Raw genomic sequence first — 21,933 nt, 5'->3', positions numbered from 1 at the left:
GGCAGTCCATTTCATGCACTCACCACTCTCTGCATAAAAAACATCCCCCTGACATCTCCTCTATGCCTTCTTCCAAGCACCTTAAAACTGTTAGCCATTTCAGCCCTAGGGAAAAGCCTCTGACTATCCACACAATCAATGCCTCTCATTATCTTGTACACCTCTATCAGGTCATTCTCTCATCCTCCGTCTTATTTTGGGGAGTATGCTGTTGCTATGGAAGGTTTGCAATGAAGATTTACTGGATTTATTCCTGACTTGAGGGAACTGATTTATGAGGAAAAATTAGGTTGGATAGGCCATTGTTCACTGTCCTATAGAAAGTTAAGAATGTCTTTTATGGGAACTTAAGAAACACTTATAAGACTAATCTGGCCAGACTAGATACAGGGAAGATGTTCCAGATGATTGTAAAGTCCAGAATCAGGGATTTCAACATTAGTTTCTTCAATTAAAGAATAATGAATTCGTTCCCAAATAACCATTAAATATTTTCAAAAAGGAGGGAGATGTGTTTCATAACATCAAAGGAATCAAGGATTTGGAGGGAAAACAGGGCTTGGATTTTGAAGTGAAATAAACACAGAAATTAGTGGAAATGCTTTGTTGGTCAGGCTATATTAGTGCAAAGAGAGTTAGTTAACTTTTCAGATCTTAGACTCTTGGTCAGAACTTTCTCAGACCAGTAACATTACCCTGTTTCTCTCTCCACAGATGCTGCCTGACAGGCTGAGTGCTTCCAAATTTTCTATTTTTATTGTAGATTTCCAGCACCTTTACAGGTTTTTTTTTTTAAATCACCTGTGTTATGAAGTGGCCGATGAGACATGATCCTCATGCTGCTCCAGTCGGTCCTAAACTCTAAAGGACTTTGCACCAGTGTTTAGCTCCTGCAAGTGGCTCAGGTATGGCATCCAACTTCAGGAGGGAAGCAGTTTTGTTGTGCGAGAGGAGGAGGGTTTGGGGGTTGATATTCTTATTGCATTCTGTTTGTTTTTTTTTGTGCGGGGGAGGGGGTCTGGGTGCTGATGATTGTTTGCCTTTTTTTGTGTGTGGGTAGGGGTAGGTTTGATGTTTTTCTGCATGACTTTCATGGATTTTCTTTGTTTTGTGGCTTTCTGGAGAAGATGAACCTCAGAGTTGTATATGGATGCACACTTAGATAATAAATGAATCTTTGAACTTTTGTTACCTATGACCGCTGTGGAAAAAGCCTGCTTACATTTACCACATCTATACCCCTCATAATTTTGTGTATCTCTATCAAAACTCCTTTCATTCTCCTATGGTCCAGGAAATAAAGTCCTAACCTGTTCACCCTTTCCCTATAACTCAGGTCCTCAAGTCCCAGAAATATCCTTGTAAATTGTCTCTACACTCTTTCAGTCTTACTGATATCTTTCCTCCAGGTAGGTGACCAACCTTGTACAAAATACTCTAAATGTGGACTCACCCAAGGTGTAATCAGTATTATCTGTACCCTTTGTCCCATTCTGAAATATAATAAAAGACATAACTACAACAAGGATATTTTAACTATTTATTATTATATTGGTGTGTTTGCCATTAATTAACCAAAAACATCTGAACAGCAGCTTGAAAGATGCAAGCCTTGTTGGTTCACTGGCAATCTCATTGTGAAAATGCCTTACATACAGTCTGTTAGACACAGATGTCCTGTCATTGTTACTGTAGAAGGACTTCTCAATACATTTTGTCTATAGAAATTCTGATCATAATGGTGTCATTGGAAGTCTGATCTTTGCAATCTACAGCTATTAGTAATATAATATAATGTAACTGTCATTTTGCCATCTCTATAAAACATGGAGTAAAATGTTATTAGTTAGCAGAATAGAATGAATTTTACCATTCATTTGAGGAAAAAAAGTAAAAAGAAAATTACTTTCAAATGTAAGAGATGAACATTGATAATATTTCTAAATGCAATTTGTCTTCAATCATCAGGCAGTGGGAAGAGGAGTGACAAGTGGATTTCAAGCACTTTGTTGTACTGTAGTCATAAGGAGTAGATAGTAATGTAATTCTATATTAATAATGCTTAAGGCCTATGCATAACCATACCAAAAGCAGACTATTCCCGAAGCATACATCTGCTTGGATGACCTGCTGATTAAATGATCGCAGTTTTTTTCAGTAGTGGGCTTTTCTCATCATTCCCACCGAGGAGTGCGGTATTCAGCTTACGGAAGTATACACAGGCATTAACGCTGTTCATCGTCAGTTGTTCTTTTCTGCCCTTTGCTGGTTTAACAATCGGCATGTATTCCTTGTAACGCCTGTAAGGCAAGTTTAAAATTCCTAGTAAATTGAATCTTATGCAGTCCTCACATTAAACACTCCCCCCTGCCCCCCAAGAAACTATTCATTGCTGGATTTTAAATAAATAATATTTGGAGAAAAATGTTAACTTGAAATGTGGAAGATTAAAAGATATCAACCCATCTGTTTTTGTTCATTAACATATTCCCAATGTTGGGGAGTCCAGAACCAGAGGCCACAGTTTAAGAATAAGGGAGGAAAAACTTTTTCACCCAGAGAATTGTGGATCTGTGGAATGTTGTGCCTCAGAAGGTAGTGGAGGCCAATTCTCTGGATGCTTTCAAGAAAGAGTTAGATAGAGCTCTTAAAGATAGCGGAGTCAAGGGATTTGGGGAGAAAGCAGGAACAGGGTACTGATTGTAGATGATCAGCCATGATCACAGTGAATGGCGGTGCTGGCTCAAAGGGCCAAATGGCCTACTCCTGCACCTATTGTCTATTGTCTAAACATCAGCACTGAATTCTAAGGAAATCATGTATGCACACGTTTTCTAATCAGCATGGACCAGTTGTGCCAAAGACCCATTTTCCGTGCTGTCCAACTGTAAAGCATCCATAGTCCTAAAAAATTCAGCTGGGGAAATGAAGGCATTTTTCAAAAGAGAAATAAAAGTTAGGCATACAACAGGGGTTTCAAAGACTCTAACTATTAACCAACAGATCAGTGGATTCCAAGTTGTGAACTTCTGTTACACAATTAGTTTGACTTCTGTAAACTAATTGGCAGTAAAGATCTTCTGAAAAGTTTTAGAATTTGTCTAGCCTTATGTCTAGTCATTACTTTTCCTGACAATTATTCCAAACTTACTTATAAAGGAAATAGGCCGCACCAATAATAAGAACCACCAGGTAAGAGGCAAATATTAGGACACCGTGCACACCTGTAGCAGTCCCAATGGGATCTGTAAATACAATTGAAAGCTTAAGTTATTATAACCATATAACAATTACAGCACGGAAACAGGCCATCTCAGCCCTTCTAGTCCTTGCTGAACGCTTACTGTCACCTAATCCAACCTACCTGCACTCAGCTCATAACCCTCCATTCCTTTCCTGTCCATATACCTATCCAATTTTTTTTTAAATGACAAAATCGAACCTGCCTCTACCACTTCTACTGGAAGCTCGTTCCACACAGCTACCACTCTCTGAGTAAAGAAGTTCCCTCTTGTGTTACCCCTAAACTTTTGCCCCTTAACTCTCAACTCATGTCCTTTTTTAATCTCTAAATGGAAAAAGCCTATCCACATCAACTCTATCTATCCCCCTCATAATTTTAAATACCTCTATCAAGTACCCCCCCCCAACCTTCTACGCTCCAAAGAATAAAGACCTAACTTGTTCAAACTTTCTCTGTAACTTAGGTGCTGAAACCCAGGCAACATTCTAGTAAATCTCCTCTGTACTCGCTCTCTTTTGTTGACATCTTTCCTATAATTCGGTGACCAGAACTGTACACAATACTCCAAATTTGGCCTCACCAATGCCTTGTACAATTTTAACATTACATCCCAACTCCTATACTCAATGAAAAACACAAAATACTGGCAGAACTCAGCAGGCCAGACAGCATCTATGGGAGGAGGTAGTGATGACGTTCACCCTCCTGATGAAGGGTTTTGGCCCGAAATGTCGTCACTACCTCCTCCCATAGATGCTGTCTGGCCTGCTGAGTTCTGCCAGCATTTTGTGTTTTTTATTTATTTTCAGCATCTGCAGATTTACTCGTGTTTCCTGTACTCAATGCTCTGATTTATAAAGGCCAGCATACCAAAAGCTTTCTTCACCACCCTAGCCACATGAGATTCCACCTTCAGGGAACTATGCACCATTATTCCTAGATCACTCTGTTCTACTGCATTCCTCAATGCCCTACCATTTACTATGTATGTCCTATTTTGATTAATCCTACCAAAATGTAGCACCTCACACTTATCAGCATTAAACTCCATCTGCCATCTTTCAGCCCACTCTTCTAACTGGCCTAAATCTCTCTGCAAACTTTGAAAACCTACTTCATTATCCACAATGCCACCTATCTTCATATCATCTGCATACTTACTAATCCAATTTACCACCCCATCATCCAGATCATTAATGTATATTACAAACAACATTGGACCCAGTATAGATCCCTGAGGCACACCACCAGTCACCGGCCTCCAACCTGATGTTTTACTACTTCTTTACATTTTGAATGCATTTTATTACTTCAATATTAATACCTAACGATTGAACCTTCCGTGCAGAACCTTGTCAAAGGCCTTACTGAAGTCCATATAGACAACATCTACTGCTTTACCCTCGTCAACTTTCCTAGTAACCTCTTCAAAAAATTCAATAGGATTTGTCAAACATGACCTTCCATGCACATATCTATGTTGACTGTTCCTAATCAGACCCTAATCAGATGGTATAATTATATATACCATCTCTAAGAATACGTTCCATTAATTTACCCACCACTGACGTCAAACTTACAGGCCTATAATTGCTAGGTTTACTCTTAGAACCCTTTTTAAACAATGGAACTACATGAGCAACATGCCAATCCTCCAGCACCATCCCTGCCTCTAATAATATTTGAATATTTCTGTCAGAGCCCCTGCTATTTCTACACTAACTTCCTTCAAGGTCTTAGGGAATATTACCGTGCTATTAAATAAAATCTATGTTCAGCGGGACAATGTGGTAAAATAAGAGAGATGTTTAGTCAGAGTAGCAGTGAATGGGCTTGTGTAGTGTACATGTGTTCAATTGTACAAGTTTTTACAATTTCTTGAGTTTTTTAGGTTTTACAACATATAACAAAATTGATCCTAAGAGAAAAGCAAAGTACGTAGATCACAAATTAAGCCAAGTACAAACATGAAGATATTAGAAATTCAGAATAGAGTGTGAAGAAGATTTATGAAGATGCTGCCAGGACTTGATTACCTGAGTTATAGGAATGATCTCATAGAGGTGTACAAAACCATGAGGTGTACAAGACCTTTTCCCAGGGGAAGGAAATTAAAATCTAGAGAGCATTGATTTAAGGTGTGATTTAGAATCATAGAAAAATAGAGCACAGAAACTGGCCTTCAGCCCATCTAGCCTGTTCTGAACCATTTAAACTGCCTACTCCATTCGACTTGCACCGGTACCATAGCCCTCCATATCCATGTACCTATCCAAAATGTTGAAATTGAGCTAGTGTGCACCACTTGTGCTGGCAGCTCATTTCACACTCTCATGTTTCCCCTCATGTTCCCCTTAAAATTTTCACCTTTCACCCTTAACCAATGACCTCTAGTTGTAGTCCCCTCCAACCTCAGTGGAAAATGCCTGCTTGCATTTACCCTTTCTATATCCCTCATAATTTTGTATACCTCTGTCAAATCTCCTTTTAATCTTCTACATTCCAAGGAATAAAGTCCTAACCTGTTCAATCTTTCCTTGTAATTCAGGTCCTTTAGACCCAGCAAAATTTTTGTAAATTTCCTCTGTATTCTTTCAACCTTGTTTACATTTTTCCTACAGGTAGATGACCAAAACTGCACACAATATTCCAAATTAGGCCTACCAACGTCTTATACAACTTCAACATAACATCCCATCTCTTGTACTCAATACTTTGACTTATGAGGCGAATGTGCCAAAAACTTTCTTTATGACCCTATCTACCGGTGCTGTCACTTGCAATGAATTATGGACCTGTTATTCCCTGATCTCTTTGTTCTACTGTATTCCTCAGTGCCCTATCATTCACTGTGTAAGACCTAACCTCATTAATCCTACCGAATTGTAACACCTCACACTTATCTGGATTAAATTCCATTGGCATTTTTCAGCCCATTTTGCCAGCTGGCCCAGATCCTGCTGCAAACAATGATAGCCTTCCTTGCTGTACATTACACCCCCATTCTTAGTGTCATCCACAAATTTGCTGACCCAGTTAACCATCTTATATCCAGATCATTGAAATAGGTAACAAACAAAAATGGACCTAGCACTGATCCCTGAGGCACTTCACTAGTCACAGACCTCCAGTCAGAGAGGCAACCATCTACTACCACTTTCTGATGGTAACCTCCCATGTGGTACCTTGTCAAATACCTTGCTAAAGTCCATGTAGACAGCATCAACTGCCTTGTATTCATCCACTTTCCAGGAAACTTCCTCGAAAAACACTGTAAGATTGGTTAGATGTGACCTACCATGCACAAAACCATGCTGACCATCCTTAATCAGTACATGTCTATTGAAACACTCATATAACCAGTCCCTTCGAATCTCTATAGGTTCCATGAAGTTGATGCCACTTTCCCTCACTTCTGTAGACTTTGTGTTCGTCTCCTGAGTAAATGCAGATGCAAAGAAAAATTATTTAAGATGTCCCCCATCTCTTCTGGCTGCACACAATTTTGTCCCTTGCAATCCTTTCACGCTTCACTTATCTGTAGAATCCCTCAGGATTCCCCTTCACTTTGTCTAGTAGGGCAATCTCATGCTCTCTTTTATCCCTCCTGATTTCTTTCTTAAGTGTTCTATTTCATTTCTTGTACTCCATAAGCACCCCATTTATTCCTATTTGCCTTTACCTGCTATACCTCTTTTCCTTAACCAGAACCCCAATACCTCTTGAAAACCAAGGTTCCCTACACCTGTTATCTTTACCTTTTATTCTGACAGACACATACAAGTTTTGTACTCTCAAAAGTTCTCTTTTGTAGGCCTTCCACTTACCAAGTGCTCCTTTGCTAGAAAACAGCCTGTCCCAAACCACACTTGCCAGATCCCCTTTCTGATACCATCAAAATTGGCTTTTCGTCAATCTAGATGAACCCTTAACCCCACAATCTATCTCATTGTAACTTTGCACCTTATTGTCTACCTGCACTGCACTTTCTCTGTAACATTTTATTCTGTATTCTGTTATTGCTTTACCTTGTTCTACTTCAATACACTGTGTAATGATTTGATCTGTATGAACCGTATGCAAGATAAACTTTTCATTGTATCTTGGGATATGTGACAATAATAATAAACCAAACCCTAATGGTGGAAAGGACAGGAGTTGCATCTCCAATGTTTGCGTGGCAGAGTGTTGAGAGAAGAGCAGTGCAAATGAAAGAACGCCACCTTCAGAATGCTGGAGGTGAAGGAGAAGGGATGATGGTGGAATCTTGTAGAAGGTAGTGGAAACTGTGGAGGAAGATGCATTGAATGTGGAGCTGATAGGATGGAAGGTGAGAACGGAGAAGCTCTATCTTTGCTCTACATGGGCAGGGAGAGTTGAGAGCAGACAAGTGAACAAATGGGATTAAAAGCATCATTTATTTAATGTAAGATTAACGTCAGCCAGATGAGATGAGATGTGATGGAAAGGGTCTGGTTGTGGCTCTGTTCTTGGAAGGAATGAAAAGCCCTTAGTCCATCCTGGTGTGAAATGAAGCTGAAGAGGGACTGAATAACCATGGTGACTCAGTGTAGATACAAGTGTTTACCATTTTACATCTGATAAAGAGAAACATCAACCCTGTGTCTCTCCTCATGGATACTACCTGATGCGCTGAGTGCATATGACATTATAGACAATAGACAACAGGTGCAGAAGTAGACCATTCGGCCCCTCGAGTCTGCACCGCCATTCTGAGATCATGGCTGATCATTCACTATCAATACCCAGTCCCTGCCTTGTCCCCATATCCCTTGATTCCCCTATCCATCAGGTATCTATCCAGCTCCTTCTTGAAAGCATCCAGAGAATTGGCCTCCACCGTCTTCCGAGGCAGTGCATTCCACACCTCCACAACTCTCTGGGAGAAGAAGCTCTTCCTCAACTCTGTTTTAAATAACTGACCTCTTATTCTCAATCCATGCCCTCTGGTACTGGACTCTCCCAACATCTGGAACATATTTCCTGCCTCAATCCAATCAAATCCTTTAATTATCTTAAACGTTTCAATCAGATCCCCTCTCAATCTCCTCAATTCCAGCGTGTACAAGCCCAATCTCTCCAATCTCTCTGCGTAAGACAGCCCTGCCATCCCAGGAATCAACCTAGTGAATCTACGCTGCACTTCCTCAATTGCCAGAATGTCCTTCCTTAAACCTGGAGACCAAAACTGTACACAATATTCCAGGTGTGGTCTCACCAGGGCCCTGTACAAATGCAAAAGGACTTCCTTGCTCTTGTATTCAATTCCCCTTGTAACAAAGGCCAACATTCCATTTGCCCTCTTTACTGCCTGTTGCACTTGCTCATTCACCTTCATTGACTGGTGAACTAGGACTCCTAGGTCTCTTTGCATTTCTCCTTTACCTAACTCGACACCGTTCAGACAATACTCTGCCCTCTTGTTCCTGCTTCCAAAGTGGATAACTTCACATTTATTCACATTGAATGACATCTGCCAAGTATCTGCCCACTCACTCAGCCTATCCAAGTCTCCCTGTATTCTCCTAACGTCCTCTTCGCATGTCACAATGCCACCCAGTTTAGTATCATCAGCAAACTTGCTGATATAGTTTTCAATGCCCTCATCTAAATCATTGACATAAATCGTAAAGAGCTGTGGTCCCAATACAGAGCCCTGTGGTACCCCACTAGTCACCTCCAGCCAGTCCGAGAAACACCCATTCACTGCTACCCTTTGCTTTCTATCTGCCAACCAGTTTTCTATCCATGTTGAAACCCTGCCCCCAATGCCATGAGCTCTGATTTTACTCACCAATCTCCTATGTGGCACCTTATCGAATGCCTTCTGAAAATCTAGGTACACAACATCCACTGGCTTACCCTCGTCTAACATCCTTGTTACACCCTCAAAAAACTCCAACAGATTAGTCAAGCATGATTTGCCCTTGGTAAATCCATGCTGGCTCGGCCTAATCCTATTTCTGCCATCTAGATGTGCCACTATTTCGTCCTTAATAATGGACTCAAGCATCTTCCCCATGACTGACGTTAGGCTAACAGGGCGATAGTTCTCCGTTTTCTCCTTCCCTCCCTTCTTGAAAAGTGGGACAACATTAGCCACTCTCCAATCTTCAGGAACTGATCCTGAATCTAAGGAACATTGGAAAATGATCACCAATGCATCCGCAATTTCCTGAGCCACCTCTTTTAGAACCCTCAGATGCAGACCATCTGGACCCAGGGATTTATTAGCCTTCAGTCCTACCAGTCTACTCATCACAGTTTCTTTCCTAATGTCAATCTGTCTCAATTCCTCTGATATCTTATGACCCTGGCCCATCCATACATCTGGGAGATTGCTTGTGTCCTCCCTGGTGAAGACAGATCTAAAGTATGCATTAAATTCTGTTGCCATTTCCCTGTTTCCCATAACAATTTCTCCCAATTCATTCTTCAAGGGGCCAACATTGTTCTTAACTATTTTCTTTCTCTTCACATAGCTAAAAAAGCTTTTGCTATCCCCTTTTATATTCCTGGCTAGACTGAGCTCATACCTGATTTTTTCTCTTCGTATTGCTTTTTTAGTTAAGATCTGCTGTTCCTTAAAACTTTCCCAATCATCTGTATTCCCACTCATCTTAGCCCTGTCATATTCTCTGCCTTGTTTTGGGTTTCCAGCATCTGGATTGTTTTGATGGTTGTACCTACCTCCAATTGACACAAGAGTACTAGTAATTGCAAAACTGGTGTTATCCTTCAATGTGATATTCACACAGTAGATGCCAGATGCATTGAAGCTTCGGCGAAGGTTCAGCTTACAAGTGTCAGTAGTCTTCACAGGATCACAGATTACACTCTGTGGCACCGTGCAGGAGCGATCCGCAATCGTGGAACACACATCAGTAGGTATGCTGCAAGGCACAAAGTATTCACAAACAGCATCCTTTCATCAAAAGGTGGAGGCACAAATGCATGTTTAAATGGAAGTAAAAGAAATCTGGGGAAATAAATCTGCTTCATTAGTTAACACACACAAAATGCTAGTATAGCACAAACTTCCTGTTCTAGAGCCCGAAGTCGTGGTTGTGTGGGCAGGAGACAATATGTTTGATGATCCAGTCTTGTGCCAGAGTGGATGAATTGCCAGTCTTAAAACTTAATATGGAACCTTTGTAGACCGAGGCTCTTGTTGCTCTGTCTTTGAGTTAATGCTCGGGGTAAAGAGAGGGTTAAGCAGACCAATACTACTCCACAAAAACTGGGCATGCTGTCTGCAGGCACGAGGAAATCTGCAGATGCTGGAAATTCAAGCAATACAAACAAAATGCTGGTGGAACACAGCAAGCCAGGCAGCACCTATAGGAGGAAGTACTGTCGAAGTTTCGGGCCAAGACCCTTTGTCAGGACTAACTGAAAGAAAAGATAGTAAGAGATTTGAAAGTGGGAGGGGGAGGGGGAAATCCAAAATAATAGGAGAAGACAGGAGGGGGAGGAATGAAGCTAAGAGCTGGAAAGTTGATTGGCAAAAGGGATACAGAGCTGGAGAAGGAAAAGGATCATGGGATGGGAGGCCTAGGGAGAAAGAAAGAGGGAGGGGAGCACCAGAGGGAGATGGAGAGTGGGCGAGGAGTGATTGTGAGAGGGGCAGAGAGAGAAAAAGAGTAAAAAGAAAAGAAAAAAGGTGGGAAATAAATAGATAGGTAGGTAAATAAATAAATAAATAAATAGATAAGGGATGGGGTAAGAAGGGACAGAATATGACCTGTCTACAAACACTCTTTGCCTTCTTTGAGCAAGCAAGTTTTGGATCCACAAAGCAATGTCCCCTTAGACCCCAGGTCTCCTTACTTTCTCAATAAGCCTTGCATGGGGTACCTTATCAAATGCCTTGCTGAAATCCATATACGCTATATCTACTGCTCTTCCTTCATGCATCTGTTTAGTCACATCCTCAAAAAATTCAATCAGGCTTGTAAGGCATGACCTGCCCTTGACAAAGCTATGCTGACTATTCCTAATCATATTATACCTCTCCAAATGCTCATAAATCCTGCCTCTCAGGATCTTTTCCATCAAACCAACCACTGAAGTATGACTCACTGGTCTATAATTTTCTGGGCTATCTCTACTCCCTTTCTTGAATAAGGGAACAACATCTGCAACCCTCCAATTCTCCAGAACCTCTCCTGTCCCCATTGATGATGCAAAGATCATTGCCAGAGGCTCAGCAACCTCCTCTCTCGCCTCCCACAGTAGCCTGGGATACATCTTGTCTGGTCCCAGTGACTTATCCAGCTTGATGTTTTCCAAAAGCTCCAGCATATCCTCTTTCTTAATGTCCATATGCTCAAGCTTTTCAGTCTGCTGTAAGTCATCCCTACAATTGCCAAGATCCTTTTCCGTAGTGAATACTGAAGCAAAGTATTAATTAAATACCTCAGCTATCTTCTTTGGTTCCATACACACTTTCCCACTGATTGGTCCTATTCTCTGATGTCTTATTCTCTTGCTCTTCACATACATTTCTTTTCTTCTTGACTGGATTAACAACAGCCTTTGTACACCACGGTTCCCTTACTCTACCATCCCTTCCCTGTCTCATTGGAACGTACCTATGCAGAATGCCACACAAATATATCCTGAACATTTGTCACTTTTAGACAATAGACAATAGGTGCAGAAGTAGACCATTCGGCCCCTCGAGTCTGCACCGCCATTCTGAGATCATGGCTGATCATTCACTATCAATACCCAGTCCCTGCCTTGTCCCCATATCCCTTGATTCCCCTATCCATCAGGTATCTATCCAGCTCCTTCTTGAAAGCATCCAGAGAATTGGCCTCCACCGTCTTCCGAGGCAGTGCATTCCACACCTCCACAACTCTCTGGGAGAAGAAGCTCTTCCTCAACTCTGTTTTAAATAACTGACCTCTTATTCTCAATCCATGCCCTCTGGTACTGGACTCTCCCAACATCTGGAACATATTTCCTGCCTCAATCCAATCAAATCCTTTAATTATCTTAAACGTTTCAATCAGATCCCCTCTCAATCTCCTCAATTCCAGCGTGTACAAGCCCAATCTCTCCAATCTCTCTGCGTAAGACAGCCCTGCCATCCCAGGAATCAACCTAGTGAATCTACGCTGCACTTCCTCAATTGCCAGAATGTCCTTCCTTAAACCTGGAGACCAAAACTGTACACAATATTCCAGGTGTGGTCTCACCAGGGCCCTGTACAAATGCAAAAGGACTTCCTTGCTCTTGTATTCAATTCCCCTTGTAACAAAGGCCAACATTCCATTTGCCCTCTTTACTGCCTGTTGCACTTGCTCATTCACCTTCATTGACTGGTGAACTAGGACTCCTAGGTCTCTTTGCATTTCTCCTTTACCTAACTCGACACCGTTCAGACAATACTCTGCCCTCTTGTTCCTGCTTCCAAAGTGGATAACTTCACATTTATTCACATTGAATGACATCTGCCAAGTATCTGCCCACTCTCTCAGCCTATCCAAGTCTCCCTGTATTCTCCTAACATCCTCTTCGCATGTCACACTGCCACCCAGTTTAGTATCGTCAGCAAACTTGCTGATATAGTTTTCAATGCCCTCATCTAAATCATTGACATAAATCGTAAAGAGCTGTGGTCCCAATACAGAGCCCTGTGGTACCCCACTAGTCACCTCCAGCCAGTCTGAGAAACACCCATTCACTGCTACCCTTTGCTTTCTATCTGCGAACCAGTTTTCTATCCATGTTGAAACCCTGCCCCCAATGCCATGAGCTCTGATTTTACTCACCAATCTCCTATGTGGCACCTTATCGAATGCCTTCTGAAAATCTAGGTACACAACATCTACTGGCTTACCCTCGTCTAACATCCTTGTTACACCCTCAAAAAACTCCAACAGATTAGTCAAGCATGATTTGCCCTTGGTAAATCCATGCTGGCTCAGCCTAATCCTATTTCTGCCATCTAGATGTGCCACTATTTCGTCCTTAATAATGGACTGAAGCATCTTCCCCACGACTGGCGTTAGGCTAACAGGGCGATAGTTCTCTGTTTTCTCTTTCCCTCCCTTCTTGAAAAGTGGGACAACATTAGCCACTCTCCAATCTTCAGAAACTGATCCTGAATCTAAGGAACATTGGAAAATGATTACCAATGCATCCGCAATTTCCTGAGCCACCTCTTTTAGAACCCTCGGATGCAGACCATCTGGACCCAGGGATTTATTAGCCTTCAGTCCTACCAGTCTACTCATCACAGTTTCTTTCCTAATGTCAATCTGTCTCAATTCCTCTGATATCTTATGACCCTGGCCCATCCATACATCTGGGAGATTGCTTGTGTCCTCCCTGGTGAAGACAGATCTAAAGTATGCATTAAATTCTGTTGCCATTTCCCCGTTTCCCATAACAATTTCTCCCAATTCATTCTTCAAGGGGCCAACATTGTTCTTAACTAACTTCTTTCTCTTCACATAGCTAAAAAAGCTTTTGCTATCCCCTTTTATATTCCTGGCTAGACTGAGCTCATACCTGATTTTTTCTCTCCGTATTGCTTTTTTAGTTAAGATCTGCTGTTCCTTAAAACTTTCCCAATCATCTGTATTCCCACTCATCTTAGCCCTGTCATACTTCTTTTTCTTTAATGCTATACAATCTCTGACTTCCTTTGTCAACCACTGTGGCCCCTTCCCCCTCTTTGAATCCTTCCTTCTCATTGGAATGAACTGCATTTGCATCTTTTGTATTATGCCCAAGAATATCTGCCACTGCTGATCCACTGTCTTTCCTGCCAGGGCATCCGCCCATTTAACTTTGGCCAGCTCATCCCTCATGGCTCCGTAGTCTCCTTTATTTAATTGCAACACTGACACCTCTGATCTGCCCCTATCCCTCTCAAATTGTAGATAAAAACTTATCATGTTATGATCACTACTTCCTAATGGCTCCTTTACTTCAAGATCACTTATCAATTCCTGTTCATTACACATCACCAAGTCCAAAATAGCCTCGTTCCTGGTTGGCTCAAGCACAAGCTGTTCCAAAAATACATCCTTTAGACACTCCACAAACTCCCTATCCTGGGGTCCAGCACCTACCTGATTCTCCCAGTCCACCTGCATGTTGAAATCTCCCATAACGACTGCATTACCTTTAGCACATGCCAATGTTAACTCCCTAATCAACTTGTACCCAATATCCACGCTACTGTTTGGTGGCCTGTACACAACACCCATTAGGGTCTTTTTACCCTTACTGTTCCTCAGCTCAATCCACACAGACTCTACTTCCGCTGTTCCCAAGTCACCTCTTGCTAAGGACTGAATCTCATTCCTCACCAACAGGGCCACCCCACCCCCTCTTCCCATATTTCTGTCTCTACAGCACATATACACTGGTACACTCAATTCCCAGGCCTGATCCCCTTGCAGCCATGTCTCCGTTATCCCAACAATATCGTAGTTCCCCATTTTCATCTGAGCTTCAAGCTCATCTGTCTTATTTCTGACACTACGCGCATTCAAGTATAGAATTCTTAGCCCATTCCTCCTCTCTTTGCTTAAAACACTGTCTACTGTACCTAACCCAGCTCCTTGAACTTCCATCAGGCAAATTGCACCCTGAATTTTGATGACCTTCTCAAGATCACCCAAACCTTGTACACATTTAACCCCATGCACCTTCTGACCAACCCTCTGGATCTGGATCCCTGCCCCCTGCACATCTAGTTTAAACCCCCCCGAGCAGCACTGGCAAATACTCCTGCAAGAATGTTAGTACCCCTCCGATTCAGATGTAGACCATCCCTTCGAAACAGATCCCAATGTCCCTGGAACAAAGACCAATTATCCAAAAACCTGAACCCTTCCTTCCTGCACCATGCTCTCAGCCTCGTATTAATGTGCATAATCATTCTATTCTTCGCCTCACTCACACGTGGCACAGGTAGCAATCCCGAGATTGTCACCCTGGAGGTCCTGCCTTTCAGCTTCACTCCTAACTCCCTGAACTCTCTAAGCAGGACCCCCTCACTCACCATACCTACATCATTGGTCCCTACATGGACCACTACATCTGGGTTCATGCCCTCACTCTCAAGAATAGCCTGCACCCGATCTGAGATGTCCCGGACCCTGGCACCAGGGAGGCAACATACCATCCGAGACTCCCGATCTGCCCCACAAAATCTCCTATCTGCCCCCCTAACTATAGGGTCCCCTAAAACTATCGCTCTCTTCTCTTCCCTCCTCCCCTTTCTAGTTGAGGGTTCAACCTCTGTGCCAGAGGCAGGACCACTACAACTCATTCCTGGTAGGTCATCCCCATCAACAGTATCCAATACGGTATACTTACTGTTAATGGGAATGGCCGCAGGGGTGCTCTGCTCTCTCTGCCTGCTCCCCCTGCCTCTCTGGACCGTCACCCATCTGCCTACTTCTTGGTTTTTTGGTGTGACTACCTCCTGATAACTCCTATCGATCTCTGCCTCTGCCTCCCGAATGATCCGTAGTTCATCCAGCTCCTGCTCCAACTCCCCAACTCGGTCTGATAGGAGCTGCAGCTGGACGCACCTTTTGCAGGTGTGGTCATCAGGGACAACTGTGTTGACCCTGACCTCCCACATACTGCATACGGAGCACACCACTGCTCTGACTGTCTCCCCCATACCTGAACTGGATTAATAGAATGTCTAAAAAGCACCTAGCGACCTTACCTTCTTCCCCTCAGCGAGCAATCACACAAGCTTACCGAAGTCCCCTTACACCGAAACCCACTTAGCCAAAGCCCAGGACTCTGCTTCCACGGACTCCGCCGCCCGCTCTGACAAGAAATCCTGCCTTTTAAAGTGCGCGCTTGATGCTGACGTCACTCGCGCCTGCGCAGTTCCCCCTCCTCCACAGGTTTTGACCAGGTAGGCTGAAATCCTACCGACACGATCGAATTCTCTGAGCTCCCAGCTGAATCACAAGCTGTAACTTGCTCCCGATTCAAATGAATCTGCCATACATTTCCCTAAGACCATCTATTCCCAATTTATACTTCAAAGGTCCTGCCTGATAGCTTCATATTTCCCCTTACTCCAATTACAAGCTTTCCTAACTTGTCTATTCCTATACCTCTCCAATGCTATGGTAAAGGAGATGGAATTGTGATCACTATCTCCAAAATGCTCTCCCACTGAGAGACCTGACAACTGATCAGGTTCATTTCCCAATACCAGATCAAGTACAGCCTCTCCTCTTGGTGGCTTATTTACATATTGTATCAGGAAACTATCCTGAACACACCTAACAAACTCCAGCTGATCTAACCCCCTTGCTCTAGGGAGGTTCCAATCAAAATGGGGAAATTAAAAACTCCTACTATGACAACCCTGTTATTATTGCATCTTTCTAGAATCTGTCTCCCTATTTGCTCTTCAATGTCCCTGTTACTATTGGGTGGTCTATAGAAAATCACCCAGTAGAGTTATTGACCCCTTCCACCCATAGAGACTCAATAGACAATTCCTCCATGACTTCCTCCTTTTCTGCAGCCCTAACACTATCTATGATCAGCAGTGCCATGTTCCCACCTCTTTTGCCTCCTTCCCTGTCCTTTCTGAAAAATCTAAACCCTGGCACTCTAAGTAACCGTTCCTTCCCCTGAGTCATCCAAGTCTCTGTAATGGCCACAACATCATTGCTCCAAGTTGAATTGATATGGTTAGTTGGTCATCAGCTAACTGAATGACAGAGAAAGCTGTGGGGGAGTGCTGAGTTCCCCTGTGTTATTTATGACAAAGCAATGCCCATACCTGCCCTTACAAGTAACAACAAAGTCCACCGTGGATTTGTGATAAAAACCAGTGGAGATGTGTACGTTGGACATTCCAGCAATCTTGACTGCAAAAAGACCATCTGACAGGAAAGAAAAGCACATTTCACACTTGTGCTACTTGTAGTAATTCAAAGATATCTATACTTTTAAGCTAATACATCTTGCACATTAAATTATTACTTCAGATTACTTATATATGATTAAATCTGAAATTCTGTTGTTAGCTTCTAAGTGCAATATCTCAGTCAGTAGTGGAGATTTAAACTCCTACTCATACAGTAATTATTATTACTCACCCTCTCTTTCCTCACATATCCGTCAATGCAGGGTTGCTGGCTGCCCAGTGACATTGGTCATACATATTGTTTTGTCCTAGCTAGGTTTGATCTTTGGATGTATAGCTTGATAATTTGCCAGTGGCTTCATCCAGCTGAATCTCCATCCTGGTGCTACCATAATCTAGTCTTGGGATCAGCATTGTTACAAGGCCACAAGTTATAGGAGCAGAATTAGTTAATTTAGCCATTGAGTGTGATCATGGCTGACCAATTTCCCTCTCAGCCCAAATCTCCTGTCCTGACTAAACAAGAATCTATCAACCTCTACCTTAAATATACTCTATAACTTGGCCTCCCCAGCTGTTTGTGGTAACAAATTCTACAAATGCCAAAAGAAATTCCTCCTCATCTCTGTTCTAAATGGACATCCCGCTATTCTGAGACTGTGTCCTCTTGTCTTTGACTTCCCCACCACAGGAAACATCCTCTCCACACCCACTCTTTCGAGACTTTCAACATTCGATAGGTTTCAGTTAGATTCCCCCTCCCCCCACATTCTTCTGAATTCCAACAAGTACAGGTCAAGAAGCATCAAACACTCCTCATATAATAAGCCTTTCAATCCAGGAATCATTCTTGTGAACCTTCTTTGAACCCTCTCCAATGTCAGCATGTCCTTTCTTAGATAAGTAACCCAAAACAGCCCACAATACTCCAAGTGAGATCTCACCAGTTCTTTCTAAAGCCTCAGCATTACATCCTTGTTCACCCACAACAGCATGTATTAAGAAATTCAAATCAATTTCTCATATAGTCTATGAATATTATTTTGGACATGGTATTTACCCACAACTGTGATGTTGGTTTCAAAGTAGCTGTATCTGTAGAGGTTACAGCTGACTGAAGAAGCCTCTCGCCTCAGCAGCAGTATTAGTGATGGACCGTTGGTTGTTGTGGAAACTGCCAAGGAAATAATGATCATGAATATAACATTTGAAGGTAAGTTTATTTTTAAAATCATTGTCTGTCTTGGCTGTTTGAAGATTATGAGTGATATATGCCTTGGCGAGTAGGTTAAAGGAAAACCCAAGGCATTCTTCAATTATGTGAAGAACAAAAGGATGACAGGAGTGAAGGTAGGACCGATTAGAGATAAAAGTGGGAAGATGTGCCTGGAAGCTGTGGAAGTGAGCAAGGTCCTCAATGAATACTTCTCTTTGGTATTCACCACTGAGAGGGAACTTGATGACGGTGAGGACAATATGAGTGAGGTTGATGTTCTGGAGCATGTTGATATTAAGGGAGAGAAGGTGTTGGAGTTCTTAAAATACATTAGGACGGATAAGTCCCCGGGGCCTGATGGAATATTCCCCAGGCTGCTCCACGAGGCGAGGGAAGAGATTGCTGAACCTTTGGCTAGGATCTTTATGTCCTCGTTTTCCACGGGAATGGTACCGGAGGATTGGAGGGAGGCGACTGTTGTCCCTTTGTTCAAAAAAGGTAGCAGGGATAGTCCAGGTAATTATAGACCAGTGGGCTTTACATCTATGGTGGGAAAGCTGTTGGAAAAGATTCCTAGAGATAGGATCTATGGGCATTTAGAGAATCATGTTCTGATCAGGGACAGTCAGCATGGCTTTGTGAAGGGCAGATCGTGCCTAACAAGCCTGATAGATTTCTTTGAGGAGGTGACCAGGCATATAGATGAGGATAGTGCAGTGGATGTGATCTGCATGGATTTTAGTAAGGTATTTGACATGGTTCCACATGGTATGCTTATTCAGAAAGTCAGAAGCAATGGCATCCAGGGAAGTTTGGCCAGGTGGATTCAGAATTGGCTTGCCTGCAGAAGGCAGAGGGTTGTGATAGAGGGAGTACATTCAGTTTGGAGGGTTGTAACCAGTGGTGTCTCACAAGGATCTGTTCTGGGACCCCTACTTTTCGTGATTTTTATTAACGACCTGGATGTGGGGGTAGAAGGGTGGGTTGGTAAGTTTGCAGATGACACAAAGGTCAGTGGTGTTGTAGATAGTGTAGAGGATTGTCGAATATTGCAGTGAGACATTGATAGGATGCAGAAGTGGGCTGAGAAGTGGCAGATGGAGTTCAACCCAGTGAAGAGTGAGGTGGTACACTTTGGAAGGACAAACTCCAAGGCAGAGTACAAAGTAAATGGCAGGATACTTGGTAGTGTGGAGGAGCAGAGGGATCTGGGGGTACATGTCCACTGTAGTGTTCTCGCTCGGGTGTAACGGTACGCTGAACTAAACACGAGTTAAACCTTTGTCAATGACGATAAGATCACAATAAGATTAACCATTTACTGTTCACTCTTCGACATTAACGTATGGTGAAAACTGTTGATAAAACAATACAAGATTTGTACAGCATTTGTTTCCTTCTTGATATTACATTTACATCGTAAATACTTGCAAAGGTAAAACTACAACAACTACATTACATTAAAGTGCAGCATACAGTCAGAATCTACCTACGCCATTGACTGCTTTAAATACACTTCAACGCAAACTATCCGCAACTCTTTAACTAACGAAAACATAAACCTTATCGACTGTTGTTACTTTTAACAGGATCGGCGTTAACATTTTAATTCAACATATCGATTATCTCATGACTTACAGCGTTGCCTTCACTATGTTTCTGGTGCATAGAGAGAAAACGTTGTGCTGCTTGCACTCGCACATGTCTCGACCCCCACCTTCCCGTTTCTCCAAACCGGTATTTTCCCACAGGACGCGGTGAAACCGGATGTGACGTCATCGCATGCCACGATATCTCACAGACAATGAATTTACTTTAAACAATCCTAATTTTAACTAGAATGCTAACAAACAAATTACTAAGCGAAAATATTATAAACTAAATAACTGCCATAAAGGCAACACATCCTGAGCTTATATGTCTAAAGATAAGCTTGCTCGATTCTATTCTCATATTAACCCTCAATGTGACAGATGTCATTTAGAAGTGGCTTCATTGACTCACATGTTTTGGTCATGTCCCACTTTACATAACTATTGGAAGGACATATTTGGTGCCATTTCCTCAATTTGGAATATCGATTTACAACCTCATTTTATTACTGCAATTTTTGGTATACCAAATGAGGATGGTAATCAGTTTTCCCCTCCAATCAGACGAATGATTGCTTTTGTAACATTAATGGCCAGAAGGTCTATATTACAAAACTGGAAAGAAGTAAATCCTCCTACCACGTCTCAGTGGTTTTCTCAAACTATTTCTTATCTGAGTTTGGAAAAAATTAGAAGCACTATTTTTGACATCAATTAAATTTGAAGAAACTTGGGGACCGTTCATTCGACATTTTCATATGAATTAATTTGGCCTTTTTCAGACCTTCTCTCCGCTTATTCTTGTTCAGGTTTGGAGTTCCGGAGTTTTTTTTGACACTATCATATACTTATAAACTGTTATTATTGCCCATGTTAGTTTAGTTTAGTGTTTTTTTTCAATATATATTCTCTTTTATATATTTTCAAATTTTTTTATCCTTTTCTTTTGATGACTATTTTTGTTTTTTTTTCATATATAATTATATAGACTTGATTGATTAATGTACTTTTTTTTGTTGATGTTTAATAGGATATTATTATCCTATTACTAATGTAATTTCAAGTCTATTGTATTTATAACCTATTCATTATTATGTTATGTTTTTTCTTATATATATATGAAACTCAATAAAAAGATTGAAAAAGAAAGAAAGGCAACACATCCACAGATCCCTGAAAGTTGCCTCACAGGTAGATAGGGTAGTTAAGAAAGCTTATGGGGTGTTAGCTTTCATAAGTCGAGGGATAGAGTTTAAGAGTCGCGAGGTAATAATGCAGCTCTTATAAAACTCTGGTTAGGCCACACTTGGAGTACTGTGTCCAGTTCTGGTCACCTCAGTATAGGAAGGATATGGAAGCATTGGAAAGGGTACAGGGGAGATTTACCAGGATGCTGCCTGGGTTTAGAGAGTATGGATTATGATAAGAGATTAAGGGAGCTAGGGCTTTACTCTTTGGAGAGAAGGAGGATGAGAGGAGACATGATAGAGGTGTACAAGATATTAAGAGGAATAGACAGAGTGGACAGCCAGCGCCTCTTCCCCAGGGCACCACTGCTCAGTACAAGAGGACATGGCTTTAAGTTAAGGGGAGGGAAGTTCAAGGGGGATATTAGAGGAAGGTTTTTCACTCAGAGAGTGGTTGGTGCATGGAGGGCACTGCCTGAGTCAGTGGTGGAGGCAGATACACTAGTGAAGTTTAAGAGACTACTAGACAGGTATATGGAGGAATTTAAGGTGGGGGTGTTATATGGGAGGCAGGGTTTGAGGGTCAGCACAACATTGTGGGCCGAAGGGCATGTAATGTGCTATACTATTCTATGTTCTATGTATTTTAATTCCCTATTTATGTAGAAAATTGGGAATCTGATAGGTTTAAAATATAAGCAACACACACAAAATACTGGAGGAACTCAGCAGGCTAGGCAGCATCTATGGGTATAGTCAACACTTTGGGCAGAGAATCTGAGATTTTCTTTTGTTAA

General features: G+C 42.0%; 1 protein-coding gene across 1 annotated transcript in view; it reads right to left on the bottom strand.

Moving 5' to 3' along the window:
- Nucleotides 1-1,722: 1,722 nt before the first annotated feature.
- LOC132378215 (protein QNR-71-like) overlaps nt 1,723-21,933 on the bottom strand; it is a 161,906-nt gene continuing 141,695 nt past the window's right edge. Inside the window, exons 13-17 of the mRNA XM_059944927.1 lie at nt 18,202-18,315; nt 17,055-17,157; nt 9,956-10,158; nt 3,152-3,245; nt 1,723-2,300 (exon numbers count right to left, since the gene is read on the bottom strand). Coding sequence (XP_059800910.1) covers nt 2,135-2,300; nt 3,152-3,245; nt 9,956-10,158; nt 17,055-17,157; nt 18,202-18,315 — 680 coding nt within the window. The 3' untranslated portion in view covers nt 1,723-2,134. The remainder of the gene's footprint in view (nt 2,301-3,151; nt 3,246-9,955; nt 10,159-17,054; nt 17,158-18,201; nt 18,316-21,933) is intronic.

This window comes from Hypanus sabinus, chromosome 20, assembly GCF_030144855.1.
Source record: "Hypanus sabinus isolate sHypSab1 chromosome 20, sHypSab1.hap1, whole genome shotgun sequence".
NCBI classification, from domain to species: Eukaryota; Metazoa; Chordata; class Chondrichthyes; order Myliobatiformes; family Dasyatidae; genus Hypanus; species Hypanus sabinus.
Note: the sequence above shows the minus strand (reverse complement) of the source record. Positions and strands in the feature narration are given on the sequence as shown.